At 36.3% G+C, this 20290-nt stretch overlaps 1 protein-coding gene across 2 annotated transcripts in view; it reads right to left on the reverse strand.

Annotated features, from left to right (window-relative positions):
• Positions 1-351: 351 nt before the first annotated feature.
• Positions 352-20290, reverse strand: part of MINDY3 (MINDY lysine 48 deubiquitinase 3) — an 86861-nt gene continuing 66922 nt past the window's right edge. The window contains exons 11-16 of one of the 2 annotated variants that reach the window (XM_020881275.2): positions 15677-15749; positions 14076-14156; positions 7105-7177; positions 5157-5244; positions 3318-3389; positions 352-643 (exon numbers count right to left, since the gene is read on the reverse strand). In XM_020881275.2, coding sequence (XP_020736934.1) covers positions 494-643; positions 3318-3389; positions 5157-5244; positions 7105-7177; positions 14076-14156; positions 15677-15749 — 537 coding nt within the window. In that variant the 3' untranslated portion in view covers positions 352-493. The remainder of the gene's footprint in view (positions 644-3317; positions 3390-5156; positions 5245-7104; positions 7178-14075; positions 14157-15676; positions 15750-20290) is intronic. The other variant, XM_020881276.2, reaches the window with a different exon arrangement.

A 20290-nucleotide genomic window follows, 5' to 3' on the forward strand; every position in this document is an offset into this window, starting at 1 on the left:
TTATTTATCAATATTTCTAATGGAAACCAGATTTTAGAAATAATGAAGGTAAAAACTCTTTTGCATTTCAATGTGGAGGCTGATGTATTGCATGCCAGAATTACTTAAACAATAAATGGTGCCTGAATGAAATAAAATCCCAAAGTAGAAGTCTATAAATAGTAACCTTGATACTCAATATAAAAATGCTATTGTAATATGATGTCTGTAATTTGGCAAATGACCAAATTATCTGACTGCAACAGTGATGAACTTTGATTAAAGCTTAGTTTTGCTAGTAAATTTCACATAAAGAATTTAAATAGGGTAACCTTTAACATAAAGCTTTAAAACAAATAATTTAAACATATCTTAAACACTGAAAATGTGTCTTTAATTGTTATTTACAGTTTATCAGTGATACCAGTGTATAGCTTCATTGGGCCACTCGCCAGTCTTGCATCCTTTTTTCAACATCTGCTATTACAATCTTCTTTATAAATACTTAGGCAAATCAGTTTAGTGAAGGAGAGCGATCTGTGGTCCAGAGTAATTCAATGTATGGCCATTTGGTTTGGAGACAGCGTTTAATGGGCGTGTCATCTGTCTGTAGCAGGGGGTCTTCAAACCCCATAACAACTGCGGTTCCTTCCACATACATTACCTATTGAACAGAAGCAAGCCACCGAGATCAATCAATACTCTTAGCAAAGTCTTATGAGGGACTTTTTCATAGACTAGCAAACAGGGTACTGTGTTTACAATTCGGGATTTTAAAAAAATCACAAAGAACGTACTGTTTCTGATAAAGACGACGCTATTTCTGAGAAAAGAAAATTCATTCTTCAAATGTTGCCACCTCATTCAAATGCTGCCTTATTTCAGATAAAAAGCTGTAATAAAAATACAGCTATATATTCTGAGAAGGACTTATGATGAAAGCAGAAAATAAAGTGCTGAATTTCCAGAACTGGAAGCAAGTTGAATATTTGTCAATGAAATTTTCTGTTATTGTATTAAATACTTCTGAAGTGCTCTTCATTTTGGTTCAGCCCAAAAAATCAGGAGAAAAAAAGATTTCAGTCAGAAACAGAAATCAAATAGCAGTAAAAGGCTGATGGATAAAAAACTACTGATATGCAGTGGCAGGTGGACATCAGAAAAAGGTTTTATTCTGATTAAAAAAACTTTTAGACATTATTTATGAAGCAACATACTGACAATGAGCATTTATAAGCACTCATGTATACATGAAAGCCTTGTCATTAATGTCTCTTGATATCAGGAGATTCTAATCGCATTAATTTGAAAGACAACAGAATAAGCCTGCTGTGTTGAAAAGTATGTACAGTGATTTTCACACTCAGTGGCTGATACACATGATTGTAATCATGTTCTTCCAAGATAAAAGCTATAAACTTAGCCTTAAGTTGGAGTCTCCTTAAAAAACATTAACTACAGGACTGGAGTATTTTCTATCACTAGGCCAGGTACTTTGGTTTCTTAATTAGGTTCTAGTTTTAATGGAGTTAAGTTTACTATTAAAACCCTAAGTAATCATGCTTTTAACTCTCTAAAGCAAAACTTCTTTTTCTGAAAAATTGTCCACCAAGCATATAACAGGTTATCATAATGAACAAGAAAGACAAGACCTCTTCCATGAGAAACTTTCCTTGCTCACAGTGTTACAGCAGAAGTGCTCGGGGCTGAGTACCATGATCATCTCTGTGGCCTCACCAGCCTGGGCTGCCCCAGTGGGTCAGGCTCCCTTCCACTTGGCCAGCCTTCTCCTGCTGCCAGTTTCCTCAGGTATTTTTAATAGCTCAGAAGTAACTTTATGTTATACCTTTGCAGCTTAATGGTATAACATATGCTCGGCATTCTAATTCTTATGTACTGTTGTCAGGTTAATAGTTCATCTTTGATTTCTGATCTGTTTGTTAGTCATGTCAGACACCTGTCATGAGCATGACTTAAAAACTTACTATACACATATAGCGTGGGCAAGCAGACCAAGGACAGGACTGGGTTTCAGGAACTCAGCTCCAGTCCCTGCTCTGCCAGTGACTGGCCATGTGACCCTGGGTGAGTTGCTTAATCTCCCTGTCCTAGAGGCTTCATTTGTAAAATACAGATAATATTTGACTGATGCACCTTGCAGGGATTGTGTAGGCAAGTAACTACTTTGTGACTACAAAGTACCTTCTAGGACAAGGCTACACAGAATTTACATCTAGATGAAGCACTCATTTACACATTAGGACCAAACATACAAGTTCTCTTATTGACAAATTTCTATTTTTCACAATAGGTATCAATCAATTATCCTCCTATGAAAAGATCTTTGGCCCTAATTTAGTAAAAGTTCTAATTTATATTTTGTTATGAAAACAAAAGTAAATTTTAGGGGCAGGTTTAGATTTGCTCTAATGCACATGATGATCTGTTTTCTGTAGCCATCCTCAGTATATCAGATACACATGAAGTCAGCATGGGTACTTGAGATTAAAAAGGCATGTTAGGCCTTACTCCTTCTAATATTAGCTATATCTACTGTGACTCTTACTGGAATAAATGCAAACAGAGTAGATATATCTTATGTGTCGCCAAGCTCATTAATCAAAGAGGGTGAACTGGCAAGACCAAACTTCTGCTGTAGATGAGTACATCTGGAAGTGAAGTACCGTGGGCCCTAGTCCGGATTCAAGAAGGAAAGATCAGAGCACAGCGGGTGAGCCGCAGGCTCGGAGGGAGACACCTAGCCTTCGCTCCAGCTCTGCTGTTTCCTGGCTGCCTGACCTTGGTAAGCTGCTTCCTTCTCTGTGCCTCAGTTTCCTCCACTGTAAAATGAGAATATGCAAGAATACTTAAGTTCATGGGGTGGGGTGAAACTTTGGAGAAAACAAAGTGCTGATGAACACAAAGTGTTGACGACAATTCTAGGTACATCCTCAATAAATGCTCGCTGTTATGGTTATTAATTTAAATCCTTTCAAATAGTGTTTTTTTTTTTAAATAAAAAATCTCCCTCTTATCCCTTCTTTCTTCATTTAAGTGGATCAGTAACTTCCATGTACTAAACTTGATTCTGTAATATTTGCACATCAAGGGTAACAACATGTATGTAGATGGAGCTACCTTCTCACAGTGAAACCACTGCTCCAAAATTCCAATGATGCTCTCACTGAGTCCAGGTCTCAGATAAGCTGTGACAGTAAAGAGACTCCTAGAACAACCTCCTTGCTTAGGCAGCAGTTTGATGGGACTCAGACACTGTTAATACATACTCCTGTATTTTATCAACTCAGGTGAAGACAAATTACACTGAGTTATCATACCTTTTCATTGTAATTTGACTGTTTCAATCCATTGTAGTGGTAGACAGTAAAAGACTCTGGACCACTGGAACCCTATATTATAAATAACCAACAATTAAAACTGTAAATCTGTATATCAGGCAATTTCTAACTAGCAATTGAAAGTAAAATGGAAGCTTCTTAATTCCACAGACTTTGATTAAGGAATCAGTTGACAAAGCAAGAAACTCAGATTTATGTACTTAAGTACTATAAAACGTAAAAGCTGAAATAGTCACACCTGGGGATGAGACTTGGCCCAGTCCCAGAAGCTCCTGGAACCCACCTTCCAGGCGCTACCTCTTCTATCCCTCAGCTATTCTGAGCTACTCCTTCCTGCTCACGTTTAGTTCACGGTGGGATTTGTAACCAAGAATCCTAAAAATGTAGGACCTAAAAGCTGCTTTTCCAGTCTTGTCACCAACCACTCACCTTTCTAAGTTCTCTAAGACAAGCGTATTCCTCATCTTCCCATGAAAAGACCTTATGTTGTCAGCTCTGTGCACATTTGTGATTTTTTTTTTTTCAACTTCTCTTGTTTTACAAGATCTAGTTCAAATCTTACTTTAAGTTTTCCTTAAATATACTAATTGGACTTCCAGTTGTCTCAATAATTTGTGCATCACATTTTAAAAGAGTTGATATTTTTAACTGTTTTTAACTTTTCATGTCAAGAATCTAAGCTGTTTTTTGTATCCCACACAAAAGCTTTATAAGACATATCAACCATCTTAATTTATACATGAGTCAGTGCAATTACTTAGATAAATGATTTGACTGGATTTTCAGAGTTAACATATTTTAACTTACAAAATAAATATTTTACTGCAGTTCTAGTAACAAGTGGTATAAAATAAATAGCAACAGAAGGTAGTGTAGCAGCGCTAAAATGCTTTGTCTCTGGGCTTAGACAACCTACACTGGATCCTGAATTGGCCTTGTGCTAGCAGTATAACCTTAAGCCATTTTTTAAGTTCTCTAATCTTCAATTTCCTCACTGGCAAAATGGGGGAAAAATAATACACAATTTAGAAGGTACACAGTATCTCATGCATAGTACATGCTTATTAAATGGTAGCTGCTCCTGCTATTCTTACTGTAAACCATGCTGGCATCTGATGAAATGATCACAACACACCTTGCTAAATAATTTGAGGGAGTGGTAAAACCCTGCACTCTGATAGCAGGAAAAGTAAGGGTAGGCTGTAGAATCAGCCAGTGACATAGACATGACTGGAGCGTACTGAGACTGGTATAGATGCTTTAACTGAGCTCAGGTTGCAGCCAGTGGAAGACATGTCCCAACATGAAACAGCACAGTTCCATTCAAAGGGTCTCCTTTAATGCAACTAAAATTCTCCTGGGACACAGGAGCACTGGTAGGAGTTCGCACTACCTACAGGCTACTTTACCTTCTTTGCTAGCATTGAGAAAGTTCTAAAGATACACACCAATCTATTGAAAATAGTTACCTGAGAGAAGTTACCCAGGGGCAGGAGGAGATTAAGAGAATCTTTCTCTTTTTATTCCACATATTTCTGAATTTGAATCTTCCTTTAGAAAACAGTATCAATGTGTCTGTATTGGTGTATATACTCTCTTTCACCACCTCTATCCTTTAATCAAAATTTTACATTACTGTATTGGAACACACATGCCCTTCTAGCCTCTTGGTCTGGGCAAGTATTTACATAATAATGTTTTCTTAGTCTAATATCTGCATGTTAGAACATGGTTAGTAGGAAAAAAAATGCTGAAACAATCATAATATGATCATCCCAAAAGAACAAAACAATAAATGTATTTCTTCAATTATGTTACCTGATCAGGAAAAAATTCTTGAAGAAATGGACCCAATAATATGATTCCTAATCCTTCTGGATCTAATTTATTCTTCATGAGATTTATACTATGGAGAGAGAAAAAAGAAAAACAGTGGATACCACAGGAAAAAAAAGCTTCTTTTTCTTCTTTCATGATTGAATTACTGGTACTGCAACACATCTGACTGCCCAAAATCCCAAGAGCTGTTCTTTTTTAGACCCTTAATGACAAATACACAGGAATGACATCTAATTTGCCAAAACTTGGTTATTTTTAAACCAGAGTAATCTGTTACTATTTAGAATTTAAATTATGATGATCACTTTGGAATATTGTTCCTTATTAGGTAAAGTAACTTAAAAACCCAGGCTCACAAAAGCAGGCCTACAGCCTCCCAAAGGCACATTCCCTTTTCTTCATAGGTATGCCTGAATTTAGCTACCAAATGAGGCATTTAGGCGTAAACATTTTTTTCTTTTACGTTAAAGAGAAAAGGGAACAGTGTCAAAGGCAGTGGTACATCAGGCAATCAAAAACATCTCCTGAAAAGCTTACTTTCAAGAACCAAATGAGGTGGAGGCTTAAAATTCTTGGACAGTATAAAATGAAGGTTAAAAAAGGTAAGACAATTCTCAAAGAGCTAATAAAGTATACTGAATTTCAGGAAGTGGCACGATTGTTGTTCCATGATCAGTTTGGAGCAGCGCTTGGCACAACCCTTACCATTTGGTGTCACTGAGTTTGCTGAAAGTATGTGAAGAAAGAAGGCAGAGAATAGTGGACTGCAGTTTAAAGAGTTTTAAAAACGATAATGGTCTTCTCAGAACATTTTTATTCTCCATATTACCTCTCAGGTTATAAAGATAACTTTTTATACAGCTGACCCTTGCATAACATGAGTTTGAATTGCCAGGGTCCACTTAAACACACACATATATTTTTCAATCAATATATACACATATCATAAATAAATTTCTTTCTTATGATTTTCTTAATAAGCTTTCCTTTAGCTTACTTTAAGAATACAGTAGTACATATATGTCACGTTGTGACATGAAACAAATGAAGACACAGTCATATTTACTATATTTGTTAATCCTTGATAAGGTCCAGTTAGTTTATGGCCATCAAATATTATAAATGTGACTGGACCAGAGGATCAAGTGAGTAACTGTCCAATCTTTCAGCTATTTCTAGAAAAACAATTTGACTCATCTGTGCTAACTTTAATAACTGCCTTTTTCTTCTTTCCCATCTTAAGACTTGCTAGTGACTGAAATTATCCAAGTCAAGTCTCTTTTGCGTAGTACAGCAACGTAAACAAAAAGCTCCCCACTTGGTAATCAGCTGAGAAGAAATACGGTAGTTACTATTATACCATTTATTGGACTGGTTCAACTGTCTCTGAATTTCTCCTCTTTAAGTTGGAATCACCAATTATGTCTACCAAGAAAGGGTAACATCCCAGCTCTAGGTGGTGAGATTGAGACATTATTTCACATGTGATTAGTTTGCAAATGTTTATACATATTTCATAGTTTCAAAGAAAATATAGCCAAACTAACTGAAAACAGAATAGGATCAAATTCTAAACACTGGGTATACCAATATGTTTTGGGTTGCTTTTGCTGAATCCTTTCCTTAAATGTTTGTTAGCTAAAGCTTGTTCACTGTCAGATACACTTTCAGAAGAAGACAAAAAAAAAGGAAATGTAGATCAAAGGTGATTTTTAATTACCTATATTTGATCAATATATTATGTATTTGATTAAAAGATGTGTCCACCTAACTAGAGAGATATCTTCCCATGGATAATAAAGATCCCAAATTTATAGAAGTTATAGATGTAATGATGTACATTATTAATGAAGACGATGGCCACGTGCTGCAGTAAGAGTCCCCCCTCCCTCCCTCCTCACTAAATAACACTTTGTATGTATCTTACTATTCAGGATCTGAAACTAGGTCCAATGCTTTCATCACATCTTCTAGAAGTGAGTCAGGTATGAATCCATTATCTGAGAAAAAATATTACAGAAACAATTTAGATAAAGTTTACTTCAAGAAATGTTATTATTGCTGATCACAGAAGCCAGTGAAAGGTCAGTAAGTGGGACACAAAGAGTTAAGGAATAGCATATTAAGTTTATTTTGGGAACAATGTCTATTATTATTAGGTTCTTTTTTTCTGTTAGTGTTCTTGAGCACAAAGGCAAAGATTTATTTTCAAGGTTAGTTTCAAAAATAACCACATGACTTCTACCTGAGAACACCAAGGAAATCTTAAAGTCAAATTACTTCTTAAACAGGCTTACAAATTTAAATGATGTAAGTTTTTCTACTTAAGTTTATAACAATTATTTATTAATTAGGTATATTTTCAATAAATTATATAAACCTTTAAATTCCCTTTAACAAATCCAATAATCCTTTACCAATAAATTCCTCTTTTTACAATGTTATGTAATTTTTTGAAAGGATGTTCATGATTGATTGCTATTTAGATCTCTAACAATATAAGATCAAGAAAAGATATCTCTTGATTTAAATCAACAGACCTGCCTTAAAGCCAAAGATTTAATAGGGAAAAAAAAAAGTTGGGACGCAGGGTAGAATCAAATGTTGATGAAGACTAGTCCATAGAAAATACTCCTTTTCTGGGGCTCAATGAGGATGGTAAATGGCCCAAACTCAGATGATGCAATAGAGCATGACACACAAAAAAAGCTTGTAGGGCTGTCTGGAATCACAGTGCTTTTAAACAAGCAAGTTGTTGATTCCCTTAAATGTACAATGCTTGAGGTTCCTCTACCCATTTACTCATTCCTGAAGACTGTCTTGGCTTTTGATCAGCTTCCAACACGATACCCTTTTTCAGGGATTATGATAATAATACCACCATACCCTTTTCAGGGATTAGAATAATAATAAAAATAAAAATCTTGTCCTGGAAAACAAGGTGTCCAAAAGTCCCGCTTCTGTCATCAAACCACAAAATAAAGCATAGCTGCTCTTTCTGGATGTAGTGTGTACTGTCTCTACCAGAAAGGAAATAGAGAAGTTATGATTTTTTTAAAGTCTTTTCGTAAACCTCATAAGCACATGCTCATTCATATGAAGACTGACTGGCCTTGACTAAAAGGCTGAGAATCATTTAGGATAATTAAAAATTTCCCTAAACGTAATTTTATAAAGTGGGGGTTTAGAATAATTCCAGTTTGTCAAGTTACCAATAATTTACAATATAGAGAATAAAGAACTTGTTTGAAGGCACCTGTGAAAATATTCCAGCTTTGTAAGCCTAACTTGAGTTCGAAAGGTAGACAAAAATCACTCATTTTGCTTAGTTAGGTCACAGCTAAAGGCTTAGCCTCTCCAAATGTAAAACAGGCTTTATCAGGTCACTGGCAGACAGAAACAGTTCTGTGTTTATGGGTCATCACATGTATCACTCGACACAGGCAGTGTGTATTACAATATTCTTCTGATGCACTGAATGAATGGCAGGCAGCCTTATCTCTTCTTACTGTAACTGAGACTCCTCTCCCATCCTCAGAAAAAGCTAACTGGCTGTATAAGATACAAACAACAACCAGGAAAACAACACAACGACCTCCTTAACTCAAACATCATTCACCTCAAAACTTAACCATTCCGAAACTTTTTTAAGTGGCCTATCAGATTTACAGCTTGTAAACACGCAGCACAGCAGTGACTAGAAGCCAGTGACTCTATTTTTTTTATACATACAGTATAACTAGAGACTGGAGAGCGTTTTTTCAATACCTCACAGACTTTTTAATATACCCAAAATCAGAAGAGGATATTTGGAATTACCTTTTTAAAACACTGATTTTGAAGATACTTTATTCTTTAGCAGTCATTCATATCAAGACAAGTTGTTTAGAAAAAGAAGCCTTAAGTCTAACCAGATGAAACTCATGCCATCTAGGATTTAGTTGGTTGGTTCTGCAGAGAATATGGAAATAGAGACACAATGATAAGATGACCTCAATACCAACAGCAGAGGAAACCTGAGAGTCAATTTGTTGACTTCTCAAGCTATTCTTGCCTGGAAAATTCCACGGACAGAGGAGCCCAGTGGGTTATAGTCCATGGGCTGCAGTGCTGGTGGGTTGCAAAGAATCAGACATGGTTGAGTGCGTGCGTGCACACACACACACACAGCAGAACTGAGAAGCACCAAAGGAAAAAAGGATTATGTGAATGCATCAGTAATTTAACCACACGAATATGACAGACTTGTGCAGGCGTTCTACCTCAGAAGAATGGGGAGGATGAGAGGGGGCACTGTGTGTGTGACAGTGAGCTGGTGAGCAGCTACAGAGCCAATATTCACATACAGTTAGGTTGTGTTTTAAGACATTTGAAAAGGAGGGGGAAAGCTGTTTGTTTACAAATTTAAAAGAGTTTTGCTTTTTAAAAACCAGTAAGTGCCCAGCTCCTAGAGCGTGAGAGGAGGGACAGCATCAAGCAGTGCCGGGAAGGAACGAGACAGTGGAGTAACAACCTGCTGGGTACAATGAGAGTCCATGAGTGAGAAGAAGTCAGAGCTGGACATGAAGGAAAAGGAAGCACCCACTGTGATTCCTGTTGAGAGAACCTGAGAAAGACAAGGGGAACCTGGCAAGTCTGTCTTAGCAGAGGCCGCAGCTGACAGAGAGCTGCAGGAGAAGAGAAGAGCTGTGTCAGGAGTTCAAGCGGGTGAAGGAGAGCTCAAGAGGAGGCAGGACCCAGCATTGGGACTGTAACATATTCAAAACTCTGTAGGTAAGAAGAGTAAAGTTTCTTAGGAACAGAGGAGAAAACCGAGAGCTAGTTATGTTTAGTCACCAAGTTGTGTCCGACTCTGTGACCCCATGGACTGTAGCCCACCAGGCTTCCCTGTCCATGGGATTTCCCAGGCAAGAATACTGGAGTGGGCTGCCATTTCCTAGAAGAGATCTAACTGAGGAGAATGTAAACACTGTTGGTTTTATTCAAGAAATTAATAAATAATTATTAAATGTTGTACTTTAACTATTATTATTATTATTCATGCTTTAATAACATAAACAATTTAGTAGAACTCTTAGTGGAGAAAATATGTGACTTTGGCCCTGAGGCAAGGTCTGGGCGTTTTTGTGGTTGCTTTTGCCCTGGTCTCCTGTCCCATGTCTCCCTGCTGCTTTGCTTCTCCGGCCCCTGGACGGCAGGGAAGACAGCCCCAGGACCAGCACAGGGCTTGACATAAGAAGCTGCTCAATCACAGTTCTGACATTCAATTATTCAAGCTAATCCTAACTTTAGACTTACATAAACTGCTCTGTTCAGGTACCATGGTTCAACCAAAAACAGCTTTGTGAACTGTACCTATAAGTTTGGAAAGAAATGAGTAGTTGATTTCTGGCCTATCTTGCAGAACCACTTCACCTTATGTGATGGGAAAGTTACAAAACAAACTAAACATGGTGCAGAATACAGAAAAGAGTACTATGGTGGGGGTGGGGGTGGGGATCAAATTAGTAAGTTAACTGTTTAGTTTGTGACTAAAAATGAAGAATTTTCTATCTTTAATCCAACTTCCTAGAGTGGACTCTATATAGCTAAACAATAAACAGTGATACTCAAATGGGAAAGTGGAGTTCATTTTCTCCATGGTAAGCTCCAGGAGCTGGTGATGGACAGTGAAGCCTGGTGTGCTGCAATCCAAGGGGTTGCAAAGAGTTGGACAAGACTGAGCAACTGAACTGAACTGAAGGTAAGTAATAGGAAGAGACAGCTTTTCTAAGATGACTGAACAAGTTTTGTTTACTTCTTAACTATTTATAGTCCTGCTAAGTTGTCCCACATAAAACTATATAGATGAAAACTACTTTATATAATTAATAATTTTCTCTAATTAAAAAACATAACAAATTTATTTTCCTATGTATTCCTCAGGACTCCATTCAGAAAAACCACCACTGATCATAAATTGTGTTTTCGTATTGACAATAAGATAGTCTAATTTTCCTTGTAATTTAGTAAAACCAAATGGAGTTTGCTACCTCATTAATGATGGAAAAAATTGAAATTGTAAAAAGCAAACAAATCTACTACTTGTGACTGTAGATACTAAACCTTAGTTTTAGTATCTTTGTATTCCTGATGGCTCCTTCCTTTAAAAACAAAACAAAACAAAACAAAACTCGCCTTCTAAATAACATTAGGCTTTTCAAGTCCAGCTCTCCTATGGCTGTGATACTCCTCATTCTGAAGGCATCTCTCTACACCTTTATCATCTCCTAAAATATTATGTTCAGTTATCTCCTGAAATATTCTGATACTTTCTGTGCACATTTCTTTTCTCAAGAAACTCATTCACTTATAATTTCAGGTCTCAATTTCTCACTAAGGAAAGAAATATATAGGTATCCAAAAAGGCTGAGTACAGAAAACTCATATGTTTGAGGTGAGAGTGGTTTGTGATGGTGGTTACACTGGGATAAGAGTATGCTTGATATCTTGGACCATCAATTCAAATCAAAATTACACAGCACTATTAAGACCTGACTGGAAACCCTGGGAAGATACCCAGTTCATCTGTCAAGTCATCTTACCTACTCCATCCTATAATGTATTCCATTCCAGAAGGAAACTACCTCTCACACAGTGATTACTATCAATCTGGGTAGAAACATGTCACCTAAAATGGCCTGAAACAGAGCGGGCATTTACATGTGTATGTGTCTATACCACTCCACACTTATCCTCCACTGGGATGTGAGGTATAGAAAAGGCAAACATCTAGAAGAGGGGTGAGAGATGGGAGGGAAAAAAACAAAACAAATACCTTAAATCCTTAAGAGGAAGGTATGTAACAGAAAATTGCTTGACTCGTTCTCTGAAATATAGCTCTTTAAAACATAAATCCTCTCAGAGCTCTGAGCTGAGTGTCCTGTGCTACACAGCAGCCTCCACTAGCTGGCTATTTTACACACGATAGTGTATATATGTCAATGCTACTCTCTATTCATCCCCCCTGCCCACCGCCCTGGCTCCTTCCCCTGCCCCTGTATAAAACGTCCATTCTCTCATGTCTGCATCTCTATTCCTTCCCTGGTGCAGGAGGGAGGGAATATATGCATACATAGCTGAAACTAAGACAGCAGTGTAAAGCAATTATATCCCAATAAAAGAAAGAGAAGGAAAAGAAAAACCCCATAAATCCAAGCCTTGACCATTAATTTCTTACCTTTGGCATCACTTTAGTAAATGCTACACGATTATTTTTCTTGTGCCTTGTCTTTGCACTCAAGTCAAACACTTTGCTGGCTACTGCCTGCATGTAAATTGCTATTTCCTACCTTATGTTCACAGATATCACTTTCTCTTCTTTATGCTTCCATTTGCAGCATGACCCTCCCCCCTCAGGTCTTCTTGATGGCTCTCTGGCTAATCTCAGTTCACGTCCATCACATTTCTTTTAATCTTATTTATGTCAATCTTATTTTCATTTTAACTTGCTACAGTTTCCAAAAACTCTATTAAGTTTGATCCCAACTCAAAAGATACTAAAAGCATTTAGGAACATAAATTATTTATTTCCCATCTTTTACATCAAAGGATTCAAAGAGGTAAGAGGATGCTTATTTTTGTCACCCTCCACGACACAGTTCAATGTGCCACACATAACCAGTGATTCCAGTTGAAGTTGTTAACTTATTAATACTATAAAACTGATTTCATTCAGTGGTGGGAAAATATAAAGATGTAAATTACTTTCACTTCTAAAGACTTAGAATGAAATGTTACTGGAAGTTTAAAAGATTATTAATTCCAAGAGGAAAGAAATTTTTTTTTTCCAAGTTAATAAAAAGGCACAGTGGAAGAAACTAACTGTATGTAAACTCACCAGTACCAGCACCAATTAACTTGAGGTGCAGAGAGAAAGGAATCACATTTATAAAATACCTACTACGTGTTAAGCACTGCAGGTGCTTTACACAACATTATTCATTTAATATTCATAAGGACTCTTAAATAGGCTATTATATGATACATAAGAAAGCAGACTTATAGACTGAAAGGTAACTAAAGTTATACGGGTTACCAAGATTCCTAGAATTTGTGTGACTGAAATTTTCAGAGATTAACATCTCCAAGAACAAAAAATTTCAGGACAGAAGAAAATGAATTTATAAAAATAACTGAAAGCATTCAGCAGTTGATAAGGACTCATCCAAAAACATAGGTTCCTATATGGTAATTTACAAGAGAATAGAAGGCACGACTCAGTTTTAAGGTTATCCTGGAAAAGTCAGTGAGTTAGTCGTGACCATCACCTAACTAAAGTACATAAATGCAAAGGTGATCAAAATCACCTAGCTAACAATGGAGTGGACAACAGAGTGATAGCTAAGAGTGATATCTGTCTATCTATCAATGAACTTTTCAAAACAACTTTTGTTAGTGTGGTAGAGAAGCTAAGATCTTGCTCAAAAACAAATTATAAAGATGGTTTTTCTTCTTCTGTATTTCCTTGCACAATCAATTACACAGAAATATTCTGGGGAGTGATGTCAGCAAGATGGGAGGGCTTGGATACCCCAACTCATGTCTCCCACACAAAAACCCAACAAAACAAACAACTAAAAACTGAAGAAAACAGCCCAAGGATAGCACTGGGCTATGAAGCAGCAGCAAAAACCCCACAGAGTTCCAAAACAGATTGAGGATAGTGGTGTAGAAAAGTACACCACTTTTTAAGAAGTATCTGTGTCTACCCATCCCCCAGCCAAGAGCAGCCTGACACCAGGAGGGTTGCCCTGGGAGGAAGTTCACCACCTGGGGAAAGGGAAAACCCCTGCAAGCCTCCCCCACAGCTGGGGAGGGGGGGGACCACGCGCCGCCCCAGCTGCAATGGTCTCCTACCGTCTTCATCAACGCTGCTCCTGCATCTCCTCCCAGAAGGTCTAGTCCCCCGGGTGCCCTGCCCTGTTTTCAGGTGCTGACCTAAAACAGTCACACAGATCAATGGAACAAATAGAGTCCAGACATGAACCTACACATAAATGGTCAATTAACTTACAACACAGGAGTTGTGACATACAATGAATAAAGACCAGTCTCTTCAACAAGTGGTACTGGGAAAACTGGGCCACTTGTCTTACACCACACACGTAATTTGATCCACTTTGAGTTAAGACTTGACTGTAAGACCAGAAACCTTAAAACTTACTAGAAAACACAGGTGATAAGCTCCACGACACTCTTGGCATTGATTTTTTTTGGATGTGACGCCAAAAGCAAAAATAAACAAGCGGACTGTATCAAACTAAAAAGCTTCTGTGTAACAAAGGAAAATGAAAAGGCAACCTACTGAATGGGAGAATATATTTGCAAATCTCACATCTGATAAGGGGTTACTATACAAAACATGCGAAAAACTCACAGAACTCAATACAGAAACCCCAAACACTCTATGATTAAAACAGAGGCAGAGGATCTGAATGCACACTCTCCTATGAAGATATACTGATTATATACAACAAGTACATGAAACAGTACTCAACATCCACTAGTCATCAGGGAAATGCACATCAAAGTCACAGTAAGAAATACCAAGTGTTGAAGAAGATGTGGAGAAAAGGGAACCCCTGTGCACTGATAGTGAGGATGTAAACTGGTACAGCCACTATGGAGTACAGTATGAAGGCTTCTCAGAAAGTTAAAAAGAGAACTACCACATCATCCAGCAATTCCACTTCTGGGTATTTATTTGAAGGAAGAGAAAACACTACTTGAGATGCATCTTCATGTTCAAATGCAGCATTGTTTACAAACCAAGATACTGAAACACTCTAAATGTCCATCAGTGGATGAATGGATAAAGAAAATGTGGTATATACACTAAATGGAATATTATTCAGCCAATAAAAAGGAAGGAAATTTTTCCATTTGCCTCAATATGGATGGAATTTGAGGGCATCATGCTAAGTGAAATGAATCAGACAAAGACAAATACCATATGATCCCAATTATATGTGGAATCTAAACAAGACTGAGGTCATAGATACAGGAACAGATTGGTGGTTGCTAGAGGCAAGGGGTGGGGAAGTAGGTGAAAGGAGTAAAAGGTGTCAGAGGTACAACGTTTCGGTTATAATATGAGTCATGGGATGTGATGTACAGCATGGTAACTAGAGATAATCATACTGTACTGCTTATTTGAAAGTTGCTAAGAAAGTTTAAATCAGAAGTAGTGTTTTTCCCTGTTTAACACCATCAGAAGATTCAAGTAACCATACTTAAGTAGCATGTAAAACAAAACCCTTCTACCATGTGAGAATATGATGATCACCTTTTTTTTGGTTCTCATTTCCACTGTTTCTTATTTAAAATTTTCAACTAGTACAAGATAGATTTCATTCAATAATCCAACAACTCTTTAAAAATAAAACTCAGGAAAGGATCAATGTATTTCAAATATATAAAGATATAAAACAATGCTAGTAAAAAATAAAATCTTTTACCTTCTGGATCATAAGTTTGAAAAACTCTTCTGGCTTGTTCTGAAGGAGCCTCAGGGGCAACTAAAGCCATATCCTGAAAACATAAAAAAACATGCTGTCAACAAGCTGCAATATTATGACATTAAAAACAAAATAAATACAAGGCTAGAGAAATGAAGACATCTGGAATCAAAATACTGTGAATTATGTTAATATTTATATCATAGCTGTATGACTCTCTGGGCCTTAACTTTACCTCTGAAAAATGTCAATACTACCTCAACCACAGAGAACTGCTGTGAGAATGACATATAAAGTTTTATATAACTCTTGAAAAAGTCTAATACTGTGTAAGTAATTACTATAAAACTGAATCTGTAAAAATGATATTTTTTGTTTTATAGTAATATCCAATGAAAAATAACAAAATATACTCTAGTTTTCAAATATCTAAAAATTAAATCGAGAGATATGATAACAATTACATAAGAATTCATTTGAAATTTGTTACTTTAGGAAGCACGTTATATCAATGACCTAGGGACAGATCGATAATAACTTCTGACTGTTTAGAATTTTAACTTTTATTAAAGGAAATATCCAAAAGGCAGGTTTCTTTTTCCTATAAAACTCACTCTCTATCATGATGAATTTCTTTTAAAGTAAGCCACATTACAACTTACCAAAAATAAGCACAAAATTCAATGTTATCTTGGACTCTTCACAAAGCTTTACTCCACATATTTTAACCATTATGAAATTCTACACTTAACCAACATGAAACTAGAATATAGGCTCTAATTATTTTCCTCTATTCATATATCTGGTCCAAGCATCTGCCTATAATTGTGTTCACTCAGACAAACCTCATCAGAGAGCAAAAGTTTCCCAAGCTTCCCTTTATACCATCTTGATTCCTTTTTGAGGAGTAGGTATAAAGGAAACATATCTCAACATGACAAAAGCTATTTATGACAAACTCTCAGCCAACATAAAACTCAATGGTGAAAAGCTAAAAGCTTTCCCACTAAAATCTGAAACAAGACTAGGATGTCCACTCTCAGCTCTTCTAATCAACATAGTCCTAGCCACAGCAATCAAACAAGAAAAATAAAGGGATTCAAAATAAAAGGAAAGAAGTAAAATGGCAATTATATGCAGATGACACATTATATGTAGAAAACCCTAAAGATTTCATATAAAAACTTCTAGAACTGATAATCAACAATATAGCAGGATACAAATTTAACATACAGAAATCTGTTGCAGTTCTTCACACTAATAATGAAATATCAAAAAAGGGAGTAAAAAAAAAATCCTTTTTAAAATTGCATCAAAGTAATAAAATACTTATGAATAAACCTGGCCAAAGATGTGAAAGACTCATATGGTGAGAACTATAAAACACTGATGAAGGAATCTGAAAATGATTTAAAGAGACAGAAAGACATCCCATGCTCCTGGGTGCAAAGAATTATTAAAATCTCTATACTGTTCAAAGCAATCTACAGATTTAAAGCAATCCCTATCAAGTTACCTATGACATTTTTTACAGAACTAGAACAAGGAATCCTAAAATGTATATGTAACCATTAAAGACCAGAACTGCCAAAGCAATCTTGAGAAAAAAGAACAAAGCTGGAGGCATAACCCTCCCAGACTTCAGACAATACTACACAGCTACAGTAATCAAAATAGCACGGTACTGGTACAAAAACAGACATACAGATCAATGGAACAGAATACAGAGTCCAGAAATAAACCCACACACTTGATTTACAGCCACATATAAATCAGTAAACTTAGAATACTCACCTCAGTGCCACACACAAACTCAAAATGGCTTAATGACTTAAATATAAAACATGACACCATAAAATTCCTAGAAGAGATCATAGGCAAAACACTCTGACATAAATCATAGCAATGTTTTCTTCGGTCAGTCTCCCAAGGCAAAAGAAATAAAAGTAAAAATAAACAAATGGGACCAAATCAAACTCTTAAGCTTGTGCACAGCAAAGGAAACTATAAACAAAGTAAAAAGACATCCTGAAGAATGGGAGAAAATATTTGCAAATGATGCAACTGACAAGGGCTTAATTTCCAAAATATCCAAACACCTCATACAATTCAAAAAATAAATAAATAAATCAAAACTACAATGAGGTATCACCTCACAAAGGTCAGAATGGCCACATCATTAAAAAGTCTACAAGTAACAAATGCTAGAGAGGATGCACAGAAAAGGGAATGGTTGTACACTGTTGGTGAGAGTATGGAGATTCTTTTAGAAGCTAAAAACAGAGCTACTGTATGATTTAGCAATCCCACTCCTGGGCAGATATCTGGAGAAAACCATGGTTCAAAAGGATAAATGCACCCCTATGTTCACAACAGCACTATCTGCAATAGCTAAGACATGAAAGAAACAAAGATGTGGTACACACACACACAAATATTACTCAGCCATAAAAAAATAAAGCCAAGCCATGTGCAGCAACATAGGCTGACCTAGAGATTATCATACGAAGTGAAATACACTAGAAAGTCAAATACTGTATGATATCAATTATATGTGCAATCTAAAATATAAAAAAAATGAACTCATTTATAAAATGGAAACAGACTCACATAGAAAACAAACCTATGATTACCGAAGTGGGGAGGGGATTGGGGAGGGGTAAATTAGGAGCCTGTATATAAAATAATCAACATGGTCTACTTTACAGCACAGGGAACTATATACAGAATCCTGTAACAAACCATAATGGAAGAGAATGTGAAAAAGAGTATATGTATTTGTATAACTGAATTACTTCGTTGTACAGCAGAAATACAACACTGTAAATCAACTATTCTTCAATTTTTTAAAAAGTGGGATATAAATGTTAAATAGAATTTAAATTGCTACTTCTCCATAGAAACAAATTTTTTAAGAAATGCACTAAATAACTTTTGTCCTAATCATCTTGCCCTTATCTCAGAGATGAAGGAATAAACTCTTCAGGGTCAGTTAAAGTAGTTCTCACTTGACCATGTCTGAGCACCTTAATAGTATGTCCCATTCAATAGGGAGCAGGTATCAAATGGGTATGGGAATCAAAACAAGGCAATATATACAAGCCCCTAAACAGTTTTAATAAAATAATTTTTAAAAATCTGTTACTTTATAATGTAGGTCTGGTAATGTACAATTATTTCCCTTTTACCATCCCTTGATACCAACTTTTAAGGTCTCCTTTTCCTGCATTTTCAATATTATTTTATAGATAATACACATGTCAAGGCCATGCTTTCATCTGGTTGAACTTTCAATGCCTTTCTGATTTTACAATCCAGTCCTTTACTGCTGGATACTTGGATGGTGGTAACGTTTTACCATAACCACAGCTGTACCAAATAAATTGGGACATGTGATTTCATACATGAACAGTCATATCTACAGGACATGAACAGTTTTATCTGTAGGACAGAGTTCCAGAGCCAAAGGAAAAAGGTGTTTGTAGTTTGGTACTACAGATACTACCTGATTCTTGGGTTAAATTTGTTCATTTAACCTAGTCTGAAGGGTATTTCTTAAAATGCTTTCCTTTCTCTAATACATTACCAGTAGAGCCTTAGCTCTACAATCACCTTTATATCAAGGCTACAGTGCTGGCTCTCAGATTTAGGGAGCATTTAATAGCATTGAGACTATTGTTATTATTATTCCTTAGCTTCCTTTGCCACTCCCAAACCTTAATTGCAAATGTTTCTACATGTATTCCAGAATAAGCTTTCGCCCCCTTAACTGTTTCCAACTCTCCTTTCTTTTTTCAATTGTCCCCTTGAGAACACCTGTTGGAATTTGTGGAGGAGCAGTCACTGAAACTCTGGCGGAGGAAAAGGTATACAGCTCTAGATGAGATCTTATGCAAAGGGGAGGGTTTGGAGGCACAAGATGAAGACAAAGTCATTCTTCCTACTCACCACCTATTGCATTTCAACCTCTGTTTCTAGTAAGTGATCAGGCAGAGTTTGAAATGAGTTTTAACACCTTACTTCAAATTTTCTAAATATTAATTAAAACTGTGACCTAAGTAGAAGGAATGGGCATAATGTTTTTCTTAAACAAACAAAAAGAATATTTTGGGGGTAAGAGGTGGCAGATAATATAAATGAAGCATCTTTTAAATCTTCCTACAAAGTGAAGTTTTGGGAAACTGCCACCATTTATAAACTTTGGGGAAACAAGGAAGATTCCAGTTCTAGTCAGAGGAAAAGGCTGGCATCAAGTTCTCTGACATTAAAGATTTCAGAAAATAAGGGAGTGTGAAAAGAATTTATTAACTATCTGATGCCTCATCTCTAAGTTTCAAGTGCTACAAATAAAAAAATACTATGCTTATGTAAAAAAAAAAAAAAAAAAAATTAAAGTAGACTTAATAAAACATTCACTGCTTATCTCTTGCCTCTGGTTATAAACATATAAACAATTTAGGCTTCAGAAAATCTGTGCTTAATTCTTGTTTGAACAAGCATGGCCTAATATAGAAAGATCAGATGACGCCTGGGCAAAAATCCTGGTGTACTCTGGTTTAACAAGTGTTCACTTAGAGTAAGGGTTGGCAAACTTTTTCTGTGATGGGCCAGACA

The sequence above is a fragment of the Odocoileus virginianus genome, chromosome 9, assembly GCF_023699985.2.
Source record: "Odocoileus virginianus isolate 20LAN1187 ecotype Illinois chromosome 9, Ovbor_1.2, whole genome shotgun sequence".
Classification (NCBI taxonomy): domain Eukaryota; kingdom Metazoa; phylum Chordata; class Mammalia; order Artiodactyla; family Cervidae; genus Odocoileus; species Odocoileus virginianus.